Source organism: Harpia harpyja, chromosome 7 (assembly GCF_026419915.1).
Source record: "Harpia harpyja isolate bHarHar1 chromosome 7, bHarHar1 primary haplotype, whole genome shotgun sequence".
NCBI lineage: Eukaryota > Metazoa > Chordata > Aves > Accipitriformes > Accipitridae > Harpia > Harpia harpyja.
In genome coordinates this window covers 45,343,793-45,362,626 of record NC_068946.1, presented here as the reverse complement: position 1 = coordinate 45,362,626, position 18,834 = coordinate 45,343,793, and the positions used below count along the sequence as shown (strand labels likewise).

General features: G+C 39.5%; 1 protein-coding gene across 6 annotated transcripts in view; it reads left to right on the top strand.

The window, feature by feature from the left end:
- Nucleotides 1-18,834, top strand: part of MYLK (myosin light chain kinase) — a 224,632-nt gene that overhangs the window by 183,697 nt on the left and 22,101 nt on the right. For all 6 annotated transcript variants that reach the window (XM_052792708.1, XM_052792704.1, XM_052792705.1 and 3 more), the window contains 4 exons: nucleotides 8,365-8,667; nucleotides 12,341-12,376; nucleotides 12,475-12,568; nucleotides 13,590-13,793. In XM_052792708.1, coding sequence (XP_052648668.1) covers nucleotides 8,365-8,667; nucleotides 12,341-12,376; nucleotides 12,475-12,568; nucleotides 13,590-13,793 — 637 coding nt within the window. The remainder of the gene's footprint in view (nucleotides 1-8,364; nucleotides 8,668-12,340; nucleotides 12,377-12,474; nucleotides 12,569-13,589; nucleotides 13,794-18,834) is intronic.

Below are 18,834 nucleotides of genomic sequence, written 5' to 3'. Positions count from 1 at the left end.
TAGCTATGTGACAGGAATACCCCGATCTGTAACCACTTTTGAAAAAGGAACTTGGTTTTCATACTGCCTAAAGCCGGGTACCATGACAAAGAGTGAAAAGAATAACGGAGTATTCAACAAAGAGAATTTGGCATTAGAGAAGTAGTCTGTTCTGTAGCTATGCCACAAGTTTCCTTCATGATTTTGGAAAAATTGCTTCATGTTCCCCTGCCTAGTATACAGGGTTTTTCTGATGGTCAGTGTTTGGTGAATACTTTGGATATTAGTGACAACTTTTACTTCTTTTAATACAGAAGTAAAAACACATGTACTACCTACCTGGGGGCTGATTTTGATCAACCCTGTTTGTCTTTTATAAATCCTTTAGATTTGTATTGTTCTTGGTGTGGTATTGTATAAAAAAAAAAATTATCATGGTGATTAGTGAGCTATATGGTAGATACATGCTGAAGAGTAAGAGCAATATCATTATTGCCTAAAGATAATTGTTATAGTGTTTCTATTTACTCTAAGCATTTGTGCACATACCGTGTACTGCATCCTCATGCACTGTTGGAAAGTGATAAACCAAGTACTTAAGGACACATATATAAGCATGTTGCACACCGACATGCAAGTACTATAACATGAATTCACTAATACCTGCTCCTCTGCATGCGGTTATGATTCCATACCTGAGTTGGGATGGAGAAGTTGCTTTCTGTGAGGAAACTGTTACTTCTGTGTCTTTAGCAGAATCTGTATGAGCAGACTTTCCAAGCAAAAATGAGAAAATACAAGTTTAGCTTGAGAACAAGATCTGATCATCACTAACTCCAATAGTCATTGAATATAATGGTAGGATTAATAATTGCTTATATGAAGGGCTTGGTTGTGGTTCAACAAGTGACATACATGCATACTATATTAGCATTAATTCTTTGCTTGAAACTCTGTTAGATGGAAATGTGGTAGCGTAACCAACAGTTCACAGTGGCACTGTTGGCATTTTTTGTGAGTGCCTGAGAAATCTGGCTCAGTGCTAGCCACTCAGACTGAGTGGATCCAGCGATGGTCAGAAACTGCCTTCTCTCTCTGGAAAAGCAAGTGCAGACATCTATGAAGCACATAATGAAGCGGAACAACCATAGACTCTTCTACAGAGAATACTGCAGCTCAGAAGTGCTAACATGAATGCTTCTGAAACTTCATCTTCTTTTGAGAAGCATCAGATTATATCTTGCAGTATCCATGTGATTCCCTGTTTACAGTTAGGGTTGAGAATGCAGTGAATTTCCTAAGAATATGTGGGTTGACTCGGTCTCTAACCTTTAGCCTTTTAAATTCCTCTGGATTGCTGGAGCATTTTTGTCATCAGTTTTATGGTTAAAGGGCAACTAGACTAGTGGTTAAGGAAGAGACATCTTATGTTGCTGCAGTTGTTGCTGCTGTTGCAGTTCAACAGTGTTGTAACCTCCACTGTCAGCCTCCCCACTAATGCTTGGTGGCAAAACTCTGCAGCTGTATCAAAACTAAATTTTCACAGCAAGATAACAATGTATAGAGGAAGAACAGCTTACGTTGCCCTATGCATCAGTGCTGGTACACTGATCTGGATTTATTCCTTGAAGGGCCATCTAGTTTCAATGTCATTTCTGTTAGAAGAAATTCCAGTAGAACTCCCTGCTTAGTTATTTTTCCTGGTACTTATCTTCACCTTTCTTCTGATGAAGAAAAGGAAATATCATGACAGTATTTCTCACAACAAAATTCCTGTATTTTGCTTGGTGTTAAATACTAGAAATGTCTTAGTTACTAAGAAATTATGCATCACGACTCCTGCACACAAACATGGGATTCCTAGGACCCAAACTCATCCTGGTGGAGACTTGGAACCTGCTGGTAGTTTTACTGGAGAAAAACCTAAAATTTATTCTGCCTATCAGTGGACAGGTATCAGAGCTCTAATTCAATGTTATCAAACCAGATGCCTAACGTGTAGCACATGAGTAATCCGAATAGCTTGTTGACTCAGGCACAGAAGCATATGGTCTAGAAAAAGGGCTCCTGAGAATGCATTATATATTTGTTTGTTCCATTAGGCCTGTGGCAGAAGGAGATGTTCTTGTGCTGAGGGCATTTGCGTGGGAGCGGTGAGCTTTGTTTTTGTTCCCAGCTCCATTCTCCCGCATGTCCTTGGACAAGGTCATTTTACTCTTTTATGCCTCAGTTGCCCCAACTGACAAAGTGGGAACAACAGCATGAAATGGTGCTCTGAGCCTCCAGTATTTGTAAGCTATCAGGTCTCAAAAGGGCAGTTTTAAAATAAATTAGTCTTATGTCAGAGTTGTCGGGAGGGGCAATATGGGCTAACTAACCTTGTCCATGTGGTCCTGGGCTCTGCTGGGGACGCTGTTTCATTAGGAGAAAATTTCTGTTCATTTCAACTTCTCTTATGTTGTTTTGTGGGAGAATGCAGGCATTGTTTCCTAGTTTAATTTTACCCTTAACCTATGGTACACTAACATCCAGAAGGGTGTTAATGGTTGTTACAGGGTGTTAAGGGGTAATAATACCTCTAGTTATAACACTCCTCTCCCTTGGAAAAAAAGCTGCAGGGCATAGTTTTCCGAGCAAAGCAGAGAGGTCTGCCATGACCCTGAGCCCTGTCAGCAATAATGCCAAGTTCAGTTATGACCTTTTATGGTTTCGCTTTTCTCCTGCTGATGAATTTCAAATGAAGGCTTTGCCAGTGCAGTCGGCATGGACAGTGTTCAACTGGCTTTTGCAGCATATTAAATACCTTCTCTGGCTAAACAGCTTGTGGAATGGAATTAAATTGTTTCTTTCTGTCTGTTCTTTATCTGGCAGACAAATATCACAAAAGCTAATAATAGTGGTACATAGTAATATGATAACTGGATTTAGAAAGAAACCAAACCAATTTTGAGAACAGATAAAGAAAACTACTTCAGAGACATTGCTTCAGCACTGTCTCTGTTCATAAAAGAAAAATAACTTTTTTCAGAGGTTGTGGTTATACTGTTCTCAGTTTTCAGTGGCTTTCTACTGGAACAGCATTGCTGCTTAAGAGCCCGCCAGAGCCCTGCAAGCTCTTAATGTGCAGCAAGCCCTATCGCCTTGCTTTGGCTCAGCATGACCCTCACATCAAGTAGCAGAACAATTTCCATTTCCCTGCACTCAGATAAGGAGATTGCTGCCTTTTTTGGTCTCCTGGAATGGTGCTTGTGTTCTGCAGACTCTGTAAACTGAGCCATGTAGAGAAGGCAGATCTGGATAGCACAGTTTCATGTTATGTGGGTGTTCTGTATGAGCTGTGGGCTCACCACCTAAGCAGAAAGAGAGAAAGTCCCTTCCCTTATCAGGAGGAATTTTGGGTTACACACCACTGAAAAAAGGCAAGGACCTCAAGTCAAATTTGTCTCATAAATAGCAATGATATAAAGGCTGAGCATGCTTATGCTTTATGCTTCTCAGAGTGTACAAATACAAATTAATTAAAGGTTACTCCAGGCTATATATCAAAACCTGTTTACCAAAATATTTCTGAGAATTTGACTGAGGAAGGAGTGCAGCTGAATTCAATTTGGGAGTAAATAAGAAGTGCATGTTTCAATCCTGGTATGGTCTTAAATGTGGCTTATACATTTCATGTGAGGCCAGCTCGTGACCTTACCATCTGCCCTAAGGAACGCATGCCACAAAGAATAAACTGGAATCTGAACTCCTTGCTCTGGGGTAGTGGTAATTTATGTCTCTCTTTGTTGGGAAGTAGGTTTTTTTTAATCTGTGCCTAGTTTGCTGGAGCACAAAGAGAGGAAAGCAGTAGAGCCCTCCGTCACATCACCTCCACTCCCCTCTTACTCCCCTATGCATGGCGTATAGCACATACAAGTTGCTACTGCTGTTTCCTCTGTGCCACTAGTGTCAGTGACTCTATGCAGTCTCTGTGTTGCTGTGCGGAACAGTCCCAGAGGCAGGCTTGAGGCCAAATTAGCTGCTTGTCCATCTCCTATGCCTGCCACTAGGCTTTGGGAGCCAGCTCGGAGCAACCCTACCGATATTCTTAAAGAGATTATGTAGGGAGCTTTGTGCTTGAGCCCCCCTTAGCATTTAACTGTCCAACCTCCCACTGTCTTGTTAGCCTCTGCAGTCATACTGTTAGGCAAATGAGGTGATCATGCACCCTAGTAAAAGAGGTGTAAGTACTATCTGCTACAAAGGAGGTGGAGTTTGTAGGATTCTGACCAAGTTCAACAGGACTGTGTGGGTACAGCCAATTTGACCGTGACAATCTAGAACATCATAAAGCATAGTTAAGTCTTGATTTTGGTGTTATATGCATGCTGTAAGACTGGAGTAACCCTATTTTCATATAGTTAAGACTATATGGTGGAGAATATATACGTTTTCTTTTGTTGCATATAGTAGTGAACTGAAATTAGAGCTTGATATTTTAAATCAATAGCTTCCCCTATAGAAATGTTCACAAGGAGCAGTGTATTTTTGGATGCACTCCCTTCCTTCTAGTTCACATGTTGGCTTGTGGCTGTGGTTTGGTCCAGAATAGGAAGAACAAAATTGTGGTCCAATGAAGCCTATGTAAAGCCCTCATAATATAAGCCTAAGTATGAAGTATGTTTGTGTGTGTGTGTAAAAGACTGCACGTGACATGCAAATGAAATATTGAAGATGGGCAGCTCAAGGACATTAATGGTATACTAAACACTAAAAGAGAAGGACAAAATAGAGAATTGTGCTTGACTTCCACACCCCTCCTCAACCCAGTGGATATTTTTATTGGAAGCAGTTAATTGTGCTGATAGAGATTTCATATCCAGAAGGGAATGTAGTTTGGCAAAATATCCTAGCTTTCAATACAGACAGATGAATAAAGGGTAACCTTTAAAATTCCCATAGAATAAACTGTCAAGAAACAAAACAGACACATGGAGAGACCATCTGCAAATTCTCTGAATGTGCAGTACTGTAGAATACCATCCAGTCTGATATCAAATAGTTTTTAAGCATGGTAAAATGGTACATATACATCTGTCATATTAAGAAATAGCAAAGATTAGGCTTTTGTTCTTGTTTATGATCTCCCATAGCAGCTACTATGCCAGTATTTATACATTGAGCAGATCTGCAAGCAGTGACACACGGTAGACTTCAAACAAAAAACTTGCATCTTTCTGGCTCAAGAGAGTCCAGCCAGGGTTGCAGGTTTTTGTCTTCGCCTACTGGGAAAAATTTATTAGGAAAGTAGAAGTATTCCCAAGGCTGACAGATATTAAACTAAAGCCATGTAGCATTTTCTTTACCACTGTTGTCCCCTTGGCCATGAATGTTTTCTCTCCAGTGCTCACACACCTAAGCATTGCTTCTGTAAACTACAGTGGCCAAATGGATTGCAGTTATCTAGGTGAGTCATGGGAAGAGAGGTCACTAAAGTAACTGTGGCCTAGGCAACTGATAAATCATGCCCAGAGTTTCAATTGGAAACAGAAGTGTGCTGAAAGTCAGCAAAGCGAGACTGTATTTTGATGTCCTGCACGGCAAGCAGGCTACTGTGCTCTGCAAAGACTGAAGCACATGCATTCTTTCCTCCTTCAATATAAAATTCAGTGCAGAGCATTAGACCAAGCTAACACTTTCTTTTTTTTCTTTTTTAAACAAACACATACCGTGCACATTTAGCTGTGTGCATAGCAGATGTCAGAGAATCTGCACTACTTTCACAAACCCGAACAGATGCCTCCGTAAGGTGATAGACTACTGCCTTAGCTTTTTCTTCAAAGTATTTTCCTCTTGCTATCAGCAACTTCTCTGTTCTGTTTGGATTTAGGATAAGTCAGCTGTTACATATCCAAGTTCTTCTATCTGCATCTTGAGATGATGCAGTGATGATTATGAGCTGAATATTCTTCTTCTGTACAGATTTTGAAGAGGACAGAGGTAGCATCATTCCCTACAAGGTCTGCATGGATAGTAAGTTGTAGTGAAAAGAAGATGGCTATCGCTGCTGTTTGACTAAAATCATACAATCCATGTGTGCCACACAACCAGCTCTCTGGTGGCTGCTATAGCATCGTACAAGGGTTCTGATATTGCAAATGGTGTGAGCATTGAATTCTCACTTCTTGCAGCTTCAAGGAGGCTGGGGCAGGACTAGTACAGGGAAGAGGGATGCTGGGGTTTGGGCACCAGGAGATCAAGATTCAGTTCTCGTCTTTGCTACAATCTCTCTTTCTAATCTTGGACAAGTCATTTAGCTTCTCTGTGATTCAGTTCATGATATCTACACTATAAGTTCATGCCAGTTAATAGTCCCCTTTATCCTGGCAGAAAATGAGGTGAGTAAAATGTGACAACTAAGCAGGGCAATAAGCCATTCCAGAGGTTAAGGACATCTGGTCTCTGATATTTGTGTTTAACAAGAGATGTACTGTATAATGATGACTCCTAGTGGAATGATGTTTTAAGTGTTGCCAAAATGAATAGAGATAACCTAAATTCTGGCAGTCTCTTCTTCTGCCCTGGCATTCTCATGCTGAATGCAGTGGCAAACCCGTGGTGTCCATCTCCCTTCCTCCCTCCCAGTCTTTTCCCTCATCCTTAACAAGTTCTATTTATAGATCTTCTAATATGTTTAAGTTGTGAAGGGAGATGGATTTTCCATCACAACTGAACTAAAAGGAATTACAAAAGTATTTGCAGGGAAATTATTGGTCAATAGAACTTGCACTCTTCCAAAGAGTGAACTGATATTTAACTGTCTTGATCCGATTAGACTACCCCATTTTCCCTCTTTATGAGTAAAACCACAGCAGTCAGAGGAGAGGTCCCTCTGTCCAAGAACTGAAGGCATATTTGTGGCAACCTGTAGCTATTTCTGTCTGCTCAGTGATTTTCCTAGGAATGATCATTTGAGTATGGAGGGGTAACTGATATAGTCTACCACAGTAAGGCTTTGATCAAAGTCCACGGCAGTTTTCCCCAGCATTTGGATGTTTTTATTGCTGAGAAAGTGGCTGTATTTTTTGGCTGGTTTGCCAGCTCTGGCTTTCTTAAGGAGAAAGTGATAATGTCCATTAGCAGTTTTAACCAGCAAAATGGGGCAGGATTGTATCAGTCCATGTCCAGTGTAACCACTGTTTGTAGCATCTCACACTTTCTATCTTTTTCTTTTCATCTTCTGTCATTTTATCCCATCCTTTGATTTCTCATTCAACCTTTGGCCACTAGTTCATCCAGATCAACATCATAATTATTTTGTAGGTTTTGCTAGATTACTTCCTAGGGGATTATTCCCAAGGAAGATAATTGTTCCCTTTAAAGTCTTTTGAAGTGCTTAACTTCCATAATTATTTTCTTAATCAGTAATATTTTTTTTTAAGTCAACATTTTTCTGTCTTAGGAAAACATTCATTTCAGTAACTATGTAATCATTAAACTTCATTTTGAAAAAGTCATATAACTGCAAAGTTTTTGCATTGTATGGGATGTTTGCATAGTTGGCTGCTCTTCTGCACACCAGGTTCTGGTGATACTGGCCCTATTCATGCAAATAAGGACTGTGGGAGCAAGCCCCTAACTGAGGAAAAACAGTTAGAAATTTCTATCTTCCACCTCCCCAACAATTTCCAAAATGCATATGAGATTAAAAAAAATCTCAATATTTAAATGATGTATTCTAAGTTGAATTCCTTTTTACCAAAAAGTGCACTAGGCTTCCAAAAACTGCACATAGGCGAAGTTGTTCACTAAATTGTTAGCAGACAAAGTTATCACCTTTCAAGATCTGTGTTTCTGTGCCAACAAACTGGTTTTAGTATCTCTTCTGCCCAGGTAATATTGGATGAGTGGCACATTCTGAGGCTGTGAAAGGTCAGTAGTGGTCCTGAAGTATGGAAGCAGATGAAGGGAGCTGGAGAAAGAGCGTCACAGCTATGGCGACTGTTACAGGGGTAAACCTCTAAGGAAGTTCACGAAGGAGTGGTTTGCACTATCGTGGGAGATTTGATTTCAGTACTTGCAGGCATAGCTGTGACTGGTTTTAGTCTCCACAGTTTCTCTAATGATAGCTGTGAAGGGCATTAGGCTTCAGCATGGCTTAGCAAGATGCCCGGGGAACTGAACAACCCATTCTGAGGCCCATGTGGGACTGGCATCTAGGTTAGCTAATTCAGGTATATCTGTCTGTGCTGCAGTTGTTCCTTCTCCCTGTAGTACAAACCTCTGAAGCAGAGCTATGGCATGGAAAGAAAAAGGCTGTTAGCTAGGGCCAGTTATACCCTAATGGAAATCCTACCCTCTTACCCTCATGATTTCATCTAATGTGCTTTGCGTATGTTTTTGCAGATAAACCAGACCCACCTGCCGGAACACCTTGTGCATCAGACATACGGAGTTCCTCCCTCACTCTCTCGTGGTATGGCTCCTCTTATGATGGTGGAAGCGCGGTGCAGTCCTACACTGTGGAGATCTGGAACTCAGTGGATAACAAATGGACAGATCTCACTACTTGCCGCAGCACCTCTTTCAATGTGCAGGACCTGCAGGCTGACCGGGAGTACAAATTCCGTGTGCGAGCAGCTAACGTGTATGGCATCAGTGAGCCCAGTCAAGAATCTGAGCTGGTAAAAGTTGGAGAGAAACAAGAAGGTTAGTTTTTAAGAGGAAAAAAAAAAAAAAATCTGAATTCAGTTAAACTCTATCTTAACAGTTCTCCAGTGAGGCCAGGCAGCTGTACACACTCCTTCACATGTGCCTGTGTGCAATGAATGCTTATGCTGGCTGTAAGTGTGCTGAAGTCCCTTTGCAGACTTCATGTGGGTGTCTGAGCATGTAAGTTTTGCATGCATCCAGTGTGGAAACTTGGCTTCAGGGATCCCACAACCCTGCCTTGTGAAAGCAACCAATAATTTGACTTCTGGCTTACGGTGTGAGTGCTGGCTGACAGACTTCTCTAGTTCAGTGCACAGGTAATGGGAGATGAAACCTTTCACACATAAATTACACATTCAGACCGTGCCCAGCTGGAAAATGATGCTTGGTGACTTACCTGAAACATACTGATGGAATCATTACCATTTACACTGGACACACCATGGAAAAACAAGCCATAAACACTATCCCAAATTTGCTTTTGGAAAAAGTAAATGTGCTTGCTGCTCGCCAAGCACTGAATATGCAGCAGAAACTGAATTAGCCTCTCATACCTAGTTGTAGTTTCCGTGCTTCAAATCCCAGCATGGTAGAGCACCTCAATCCTGTTGCCAGTAGTACACCAATCTTGTGAATTCAAGGCTATCCTACTTGGCATGTTGGTTTTGCAGCATTATGGGTGTTAAAAATATTTTTTAGGGGTTTTGATTACAGTTGCATGTACTTGTAAAAATATTTTTCAGTATCTTTTGCCTCTTATTTTTTGCTTAAGATCTTCTCAAAGGGCTAATGGGAAGAGCTGGAGCATTTGGGGAATTTTTTGGAAACTGGTACCAAAATTTTAAACACACACACAAATCAGCATTATTTTTTAAAAAAAGATATTGAATGCATATTTTTGTGCATGCCCACATCTACCTACTGTGCAAGGATCACTTTGATAGTCATACCACACCGAAAAGCCCAGACCAGGAATAATGTATTTTGCCATTTTTCCTGTCTTTGAGGAGTGGACTGTGTGTTCTATCATCTCTCCCTCCTTACTTCTGTATGCAGGGCTTTGGAGTTTTAAGAGTCTCACATAATCCTTGTGATGTTATCTTTTATTGCCACAGCAAGACAAAATGATAGCAAAGTGGTGCAGCATCACACAACTGCGTAAGCCTCTCAACAGACATTTCCAAACAAAAGTAAATCATATTTCTCTTCAAGTGTTAAACTGGATGCATTCTGAGAAATTACTTTCTTCTATTTTAAAGATTTAAAACCTGACCTAAATCAAGATGCAGCCTCTCTTCAAAAGGGGGGGAAATAACATTAAGAGTAGCAATAAATTGAAAGGAAGCTAGACGGCATTGGCTCTTCATAATAAAATTCCCTGTGTTTGAATGCCATCTTTCTTTAGTTGCAGGACAAACTCCTACTAGAGTTGGGGACCTGACTCTTCCCTACATTTGTTTTTCCTAGAGCAAGCACTACTTGTACTGGACCAAAGCAAACAAGCTATTTTTCTTTTTAAGCCTGAGAGTTTTCTTACATAGATTTAATACAAAAAGCCTAGAAAGTGTATGAATTATTGTGATACATATTAAAAAAAAAACAAACAAAAAAAAGTTGTTTTGAGTGAAAAGAAAATGTATTCTGTTTGCAGGAGGGTGGGTTGTCAATGCCAGGGTGCTCTCAGTGCCAGGGCTTCTTGATTTCAATTCTTGATACTGCAGCTAGCATGGAGAAAGGGCAAGTCATATAAAGTGTGTGAATATAACTGGTGCTTTAATTAAAGGCAGTGGAAAATGCATGTGTGCAGCACCTCTCAAAGTCAGGACTTTAAGCTGCCATCTATGTAAACACTTAGCTGAGTAAATAGGGATTTTCCGTTGCTGCCAGAAAGACTGATTACTGGTTTTCATACTGAGGTGGCCAGTGCATATTAGCAATCTCAATATAATCTTAGTGAAGAAAGGCATGGCTAACTTTTCACTGTGCATTTAAAGAAAACAGCTACTAAAATAAGGTTGTAAGTCACAACAGATTAAAGTAGGCATTGCCGTGTTTGAGGAAAATTTGGTACCATTGACTCAGTTCTGAAAAAGGTTTTAGCACAGCTACTCAGCCCTTACCAAGCTCAGATATGTTCCATCTGTCTAATTTAGGCTTCCACTGGTGAACCAAAATGTTTCTAGTTCATGGCTTCAATATAGTGTCACTGCAGAACCGGGAACTGACTGCTTGGTCTAATCAGTATTTGGCAGACATTAACTCCTGGCAGCGTGGTTGGGATCAGCTCCCTTATGCAGCCCTTAAAAGGGGAGGAAAATATGATGTGCTCTATGCAAGTGTGGTTTCTAGCTGAGGAAGATCTGAGGACAGCTACCCCTGAGTGGGGAGGGCTCGCTTCCCTCCCTGCTCTTCTGGTAAATCGCTGCAAACCAGCTAGTCTATGCTGGGACATACAAGGGTTGCAAATCCCGAAAAAAGAGAGAAGGGCTTTAGTGACTGATTATATCTACTTGATTGGCTTTACTACCAGAGTACTGATGCAGCGTTATGTGTTGGATGTGAAAAGACGATGCCCATGCATCAGACCAGCTATCTGCTCACCCTGCACCCTTTTTTTTTCTGTTGTTTTCTTCTCATCCGCTGCATATAACTCCATACTCTAAAACACCTAACAGCATCCAGAGTACCGCACTAATGTTTCATAACATAAATCTGTTGACACAGTGGGGATAAATCAGTTCATTAGGCTTGCACTCTATGATGGCAAGGTGCAGCTTCAGCAGCTAAAGGGAGAATTATACAGGTCACTGTGCAACTGCCTTTACAGTTTCTCAAATTACTGGTCATAGCCACAGGTCTTAGGAGCAAGCCCAAGCAGTGTAAGCAATATATAACAACATTCCAGCTACAACCTCTTTCCCCTCATACCTGCAGGCAACATAGGGAACAACAAAGTGGTGCTACTGACAGTTCATGCACATGAAAATTAAAAATGAAAATCAAGACATTTGGGCCAGCTTTTACTCTGTCTTACATCACTGGGCTTGCCAACATCACTGCCTGCCTTTGAGTGTGCATGCAGAACTGAGATTCTGTTTGGACCTCAGTGATTTCAAAATTCAGCCATGCTCAGGAAAGTGCAAGCTGTCCAAATTTTCTAGTCATCTTGAGTCTGAAAAATTTGTCTGGATGCTTTGCAAGAAATTTTTTCATGTACAAATTGCTTTACTTTTGGCTTTGCAATCAAAAAAATGCATAGGGAAGCCAGAAAGTATTTGTCACTGAACCAGAAGTGTTGTTATTGATTTTAATATTTTCAATTTATTTTCTATTTCACTAAGGCATTCCTAAAGCTATTTATTAGATGGCTTTGAACTGATTCAGTATGCTGATATTTCTAGTAGGCAGGTGCAATGCACAAGTATTGCAAAACCCATGAACTTGATTTATTAAGAAATGGTGACCAGATTGCGATTGTGTAGTCAATAGTCATGCAGAAGTGGTGAAGAGATTTTAATTATGAAGCTAATGCACAAACTCCCTGACTGCTTTTTGCTGCGTAGCCATAGGGTCTACCAGTTGCCCATGTTACTGCGAATAATTTGACCAGCTTGTGTAAGTACAATATCCTATATAATAAGTTTTTCATGTCTTTTTATTTTCATCATAGAGCTTAAAGAGGATGAAGTGGAGCTATCTGATGATGGTAAGAAGTTCATATTTTAATCAGGACAAATGCAAATCTGTGGTTTTAATTCGTGTTTTATGGAGGTTTTAATCATGGTCCTTAATACTTATTTGTAGAAGGGAAAGAAACAGAGGTCAACTATCGGACGGTCACTATCAACACTGAACAAAAAGTTTCAGATGTCTATAATATTGAAGAAAGACTGGGATCGTAAGTACTGTATTGTGCTTTTGAAGACTTGGAGTTTTCAAGGCTACCAGTCAATTATAAAGATCATGTGCATTCATTCTTTGACGGTGTCTTGCACTTTCAACATTCCAGCTGGGCTCCTCTGTTCCAGTAAAAATAGATTTTAACATATGTTGGCCTCCACTCCATAAAGATCCTTTATTCCTATTAATTGATGATTTTAAATAGGCACTACATGCATTTCTGGCAAGGAAAATGGAGCCCACAAATGAATAAAGCTAGAGGATTCATTCGTTGTTCAGTGTTCTAAAAGCTAGCTGAAAAAAAGGTACACATTGTGTGCTTGCATTTCCATTATATCCATTAGTGGTAATAAGATTATCCTGCCCATGGGCTAGAATCTCTGTTGACAGTGGTCATAATCCCAAGAGCATTAATAGTATTGCTCAGTGAAGGTCAGTGATTAGCCTGGCTGTGTTTCTCAGTGCTCAAACTCGTGGTTATGTGAATTGCGTGCCATGATAATCTTTCAGCAATTTGTGCTGCTGGTGGTGCTGAAGGCCAGGGGATCCTGTATGCTGCCATTAACAAATCTTGATATGTTTATCACAGAGGTAGAATTGTACAAATGCAGCCATGTGAAATAATAGTACTGAAGCCTCTAGCATTCAGGTTCTGATTTCACCTATATCCTATACCTGAGATGTCTCCTATCTGCTGCCCCTTCAGAGGTGTATGACCTATAGAAAACTGTGTGCAGAGGAACTTGAGCCACATGAATTAAAGCCTGGTAGGAGTCCATTTTTTGAATCTTCTTACATAAAACTTGCTAATTGGAATAGCGGGCTATTCTAAATGTGGTATTCATGCAAAAGTTCTTGCAGATTACTCTGCACAAAATCAGTACAGAACAGTACTTGATATGAAGACATTTTTATTTCAGAATGGAGTGGTTGCGCTTGGAATAGTTAGTCAAATGTTGCTATTCATGGTGGCCCATACACTGCAAAAACGTTTTATAGAAATAGTTATATATTTTCAGGGGGAAATTTGGACAAGTCTTTAGGCTTGTTGAAAAGAAGACTGGAAAAGTTTGGGCAGGAAAATTTTTCAAAGCATACTCTGCTAAAGAAAAAGAGAACATAAGGGATGAAATCAGCATCATGAACTGTCTACATCATCCAAAACTTGTCCAATGTGTAGATGCCTTTGAAGAAAAAGCCAACATCGTTATGGTCTTGGAAATGTAAGTATAAAGCAGATCACACTTAGAAAGCTAATAATGTTGAAAATAGTTGTGCATACAAAACTAGCAACTTACCCAGACATGGGACTGTCAAAAGCTTCAGGATCTGCAGGGTTTGGATGGTTTTCGCATCTTCCAAGTTTTTCCAATTATTTATCCAACTTCTTTAAACTGTGTAAATGAATCTGTGTTGTATCTCTTAAAAATCAGTGAAGATGTGTTACAGTCTTTATTGTCTAGTTTGTTTGTTTTTAATCAAGTACATGTGGTGTTTTTCTGCAGCTCACTCTTTTATTGCCAGCTTGGGAGGGGAGAGAAAAAAAGTTAGCTGCAATTTGGGCTTGCATTTAGAACAAAAAACATGTTTAAGGAGGAGAAAAAATATTTTTTTCTTTAGGCAGTTCTAAACATGTATTGAAGAAGCTTGTGTCAAATTTCACTTAAACACTGATTAGTTGTCTCTTGCAGAGAATTGAATGTTGGTGCACAACAGATAGTAGGAGAGAAAGATATGCTTGAGAATGCAAACATCTAAGCTACACTCTAACAAAACAGTTGAATTTCCATGAAAAATTCACCCAGGCAAATTTATAGTACCCAAGAGGTATTGGGAACACTTTAGTTTTCATCAAGTGCTATATCCAGTTTTTATATTTTTAAAAGTCCTTAAAGGACTAGTCTGATGTGTTTTTCCTGCAACAACATAAATACTCTGATTGCAAAACATTTATTTATAATAAGAGAGTGCTGTCTAAAAAATCTCCACAGGTGAACCCAGTGAATGTTCTAAATCTAGACGAGTAGATGCAGAAAGATTGGTTACACTGACTGTTTCCCCCAAAAAAGCTAATTAAACATTAATTGATCTGCCCTTAATGTCAATACACAAGATTCTCCATGATGGTCCAGGTGTAGCAGTCGTAGAAGGGAATTTCTCCTTTACTTGAAAGTCATTGCACTCTTCGTCCAAAGCTATACAATTAAGTAAAGCTGAATTTGAAGATAGCCTATGTTGCTGTCTTGTTCTTGCTGAGTATGATAGCAACACTTAGTTTTACCTCCCAGAAATTGTTTGCCTTGAGCTACTTATGCCACACCACTGTAGGAAGTTGCAGAAAAGCACCACAAAAGCATTGCTGTAAAGCATCTCACAGGGCTGTGACTTGGGTATCTTTGTATTTAAAGATAGTAGATATTTACCTGCAGAAAAAAGAAGGTTCAGAATGTGTTCATGCACCAGAATTCATTATAAGAAAAGAATCTGCACAGCATGGGATGGAAAGTAATGGTCAGACTTCAAAAAAAATAATGACCAACATGACCAACGTTTACATCAGCCATAACGCACCTGCTTAGTGTGAATCCCATACTTGTGGCAGTAGCAGCTGGAAAGAAAATGAAATCCTGATCTGTGCTGATGTTTTTCCCAAAAAGTTACATCAGTCACTTGTTCTGCTGCCACATCTACTTCATGTGCTGTCTGCTGCAAGAAGCAGCATTTTTTTTGCTGGCTGGAAGTGCTAAATAAGATATAAATTGTTAGAAGCAAAAGAGACTATACGTCTGTTTTGCTTGCTTGGCGCTTGCCTAGATTATGTGCAAACTACTATTGCACTAGTGTATTTGAGAGACTGGATCTCCATTATTCAACCTTGGAACTTATGTGCAAGAAGGCATTTTTATTTTCAGGTTCAACAGTTGAGCAAGCTGATGACGGTAAGGGAAGGGAGCCCTACTTAGCTTGGAATGAGGAGCTGGCAGACCTAATGGAAAATAAGGAAATGTATAAAGAGTTTTGAATAGCATATGGCTTTACACTCCATTAGTTCCCCCCTGCCAACAAAGGGGGTTTACTTTTTAAAAATATAGAAAAGTGCGATCAAATTCAAAGTAGTTTCATTAGCCAGTCTAATTCAGCTGTGATTTTAGTTTGGGGTGGCCACCTTTTCAGGCTTTTGAACCCCTCCACTGAAATTTCCACAGTGTCGAGAGCCGTAGGAGGAGGGGTTCTTAAAGCAGCGCGCAGGCAGGCAGTAGCAGTCTGTCCTTGCGCTGGAGCAGGTCTGGGCAGTGAGCTGCTTGTGTGACACCTGCGTGTCAGATGACTTGGTAACCTCTGTGCTGTCACACGTTACCCAGCTGACACAGTCCCAGCATGGCAACCGCACCTGTATTGTTAGAGAGCCGCTGATGGATCATTTCTGGTTTAGCTGTTAAGCTAATGTTTCTTTGCGTATCGAAGAAGTTGTGGGAAATACCTTCAAAAATTCTTAGTGTCCAAGCTGTTCTCTTTATTCTCATCAGAGTCTAAATGTGTGGATTTCAAATAAATCAAGCTCACCTGCCATCAGTCTCCTTTTAAACCAGATTTTCGCAGTGACTGGAATTTAGCAGCTCCTGCTCCTTTCAGATTGGAAGTATTGATGAGGAGCAGCTTTGGATTTTTCTTCCTGATAATCGTCCTAAATTTTTTATTTTAATTTTATTCCCATATCTTTCTTATAACTTTTTGAACTTCACCCTCTCTCCTTTTAATATTTGCCATGCCACTATTTTATATAGTTTGATTTCATATTTATAAGAAATTTAGAATTTTTTATCATTCATTTAAAATCAAACACTATAATGATTCAAATCACTTGATGTGCTCTTCCCTGGAAACTCCCATCTACCATTTGCTGGAAGTCAGGGGCAAATCTCAGGCACTTCCTTTTCAAATATAGTGATGTACTCGTTCCATGATAAGCATCTCAGTGGGAAAAGAATATCGAAAAAATAGTAGCATGTTGTGAATGGCATTCAGCACTGGGAGCTAAGTGCCTTAAAGTTTTTACATACTTCAGATAGTCAGTTTATTTTGACATCGATCAGAAGAAGATTATTGTATTGCAAATTAAGATTATTAAAGCAAAATTTCAGCAGTAAAATCCATTCATTTGGTGTGATTTAAGTCAGCACAAATCACTGAGGTTTTCTCTTTTTTTTCTAAGGGAGTTTTATTAAAATGCAGTTGAGTATTTGCCTGGGCAACTCCAAGGTAGATTCTTCTCACTGTTCTTCCGTGACCAGAACCTTATAATAAAATATTTTTAAAATGTGTATTTTGTGACTCTGTAGACATGAATATTTTCTCCTGTGACCTCATCTAGAGAAGACTGAAAAGAGGAGAATTCAGAAAAGAATGAGAGATTTAGATTCTGAACTAGTTGTGACTGTTTGAAGAAAGCCAGCTTCTCCTTCTGTGCATACATAGAACCTAATCTGCATTGGTTCAATTCATCTTCCTAACCTGCCAAAAATTAAACTGGATTTGGTATAGGACATAAATGCAAAAATATGCATTCTATAAATGCAATCGCAATTTAATCTAATGATGTTACCAGAGTGTCTAGAGGTCCCAGGGTAAAAACAGCATGTAGATGTATTAACAGTAGTTAATTTCCAAATAATATGCTAAAATGTGGTGCTTGAGACAATGGTACTATTTCTGAAAATTTTGCACTTTAGGGATCTAAAAAGTATGGCACTTTTATAGTAAAAATAAGTTGTCATTTTCTGTGTTAAATGGTCAAAAAACAACAGGTACTTTTTAGTATTACGATGGTTATCCTTTGGAATTGCAGAGTGCTCCAGATACAAACATTTTGCATGCAGATGTTTTCATATACATCTCCATGCTGGTTAATGTCTTACTGAAGTAACAAAATACTAGATCCCTGACTTAGCAGAGCTGTTTATTCAACAGCTGTAGCCATATTATTAGCTTTATGTTACAAATGTGCTATAAACCAATGTAACCTCTCAGTTTGTCAAGCTTATTCTATTCTTACTATTTTCATGTCAATAGGAAACTGCAGTAGCATTTCTAATTATATATTTTCTGAAATCTTATAGCCAAAGCAACAAATGTGTCCAGAACTCCAGATGTTTCAATTTCAGTTTAGTACACAAGGGATATAATCATATATCTGACAACCTGCAAACACTGCAAGGCCAGTTTTCAGTTGTGTGTTTTCCTTCTGTAACTGAAATCTGCAATTACATTTGGCAATAAGCATGACTGCTGCAAAATATTAAGTCAGATGAAGACCATAGAGCATTTAATTTAGAACAGATTTCTAAAAGCAAAGCTGCTCTTCACCACTTGCTCCTTTCTGTATGGGTCATTCACCCACCGCATACAAGAAAAGTATTTCCCATCTTTGGATGTAAGCAGATAAACCAGTTGAGTGATTACTCAGAGTTTAAAAAAAAAACCAAACCAAGCCAAACCACAACTTACATTTTGCTTTATTAAATCTAGGTTTAAAATGTCCCACTTTAGTTCCACAAACAGTTCAGTCCAGGAGATTCTACCCTGGAAAGTCCAATTATTTCACATCTTAAATAAGCATAAAAATGGAATTGACCTACAAGGAGTGTTATGATGGCTCAGCTAAAAATACCAGCACTGAAAGAGTTGTGAATTATACCCTTGTCCTGTCACAGCTAAGGAGGAAATTCCCTCTGAGCTCACCTGCGTCGGTAATTTACCCTTTGAGCTTTGCATTCCAATTAACCATATAATTTCAATTCTTCCTTCTTCAGCCATTCTTCAGCCAATTCTTCCTTCTTTGTCACTCTCAGTCTCTCTTCTTCCCAAATTTTTGCTCATCTACTAGAAGTTTTGTCCTCTTTTCCTGGGACCCATCCCATGTATTTTAGTTTTCTTTATTTCTAAATTATGTTATCTGCGCTTGTGTAGTGATGGAGCATAGGAGGGAAGGAAGCAGGGAGAAACATGAGCTTAGAGTCTGGAACAGTGTTATAAACACATCAGTGAGGTGACAATCACACGGCACACACGCTTTACTGCCAGGTGCAGGTGGCTGAATCCTAAAGACAGGATGTAAATCCAGCTACATCCCTATCGCCTGGGATAACAGTGTGAGTGTTTCACAGTCCTAACCTGGGAAAGACATTCAGAATGGAAAAACCTATTGATTTATACCACATACAAGAAGTGATTCTTCCTGTGTGATCCTTGTATGGAAAATGCCAC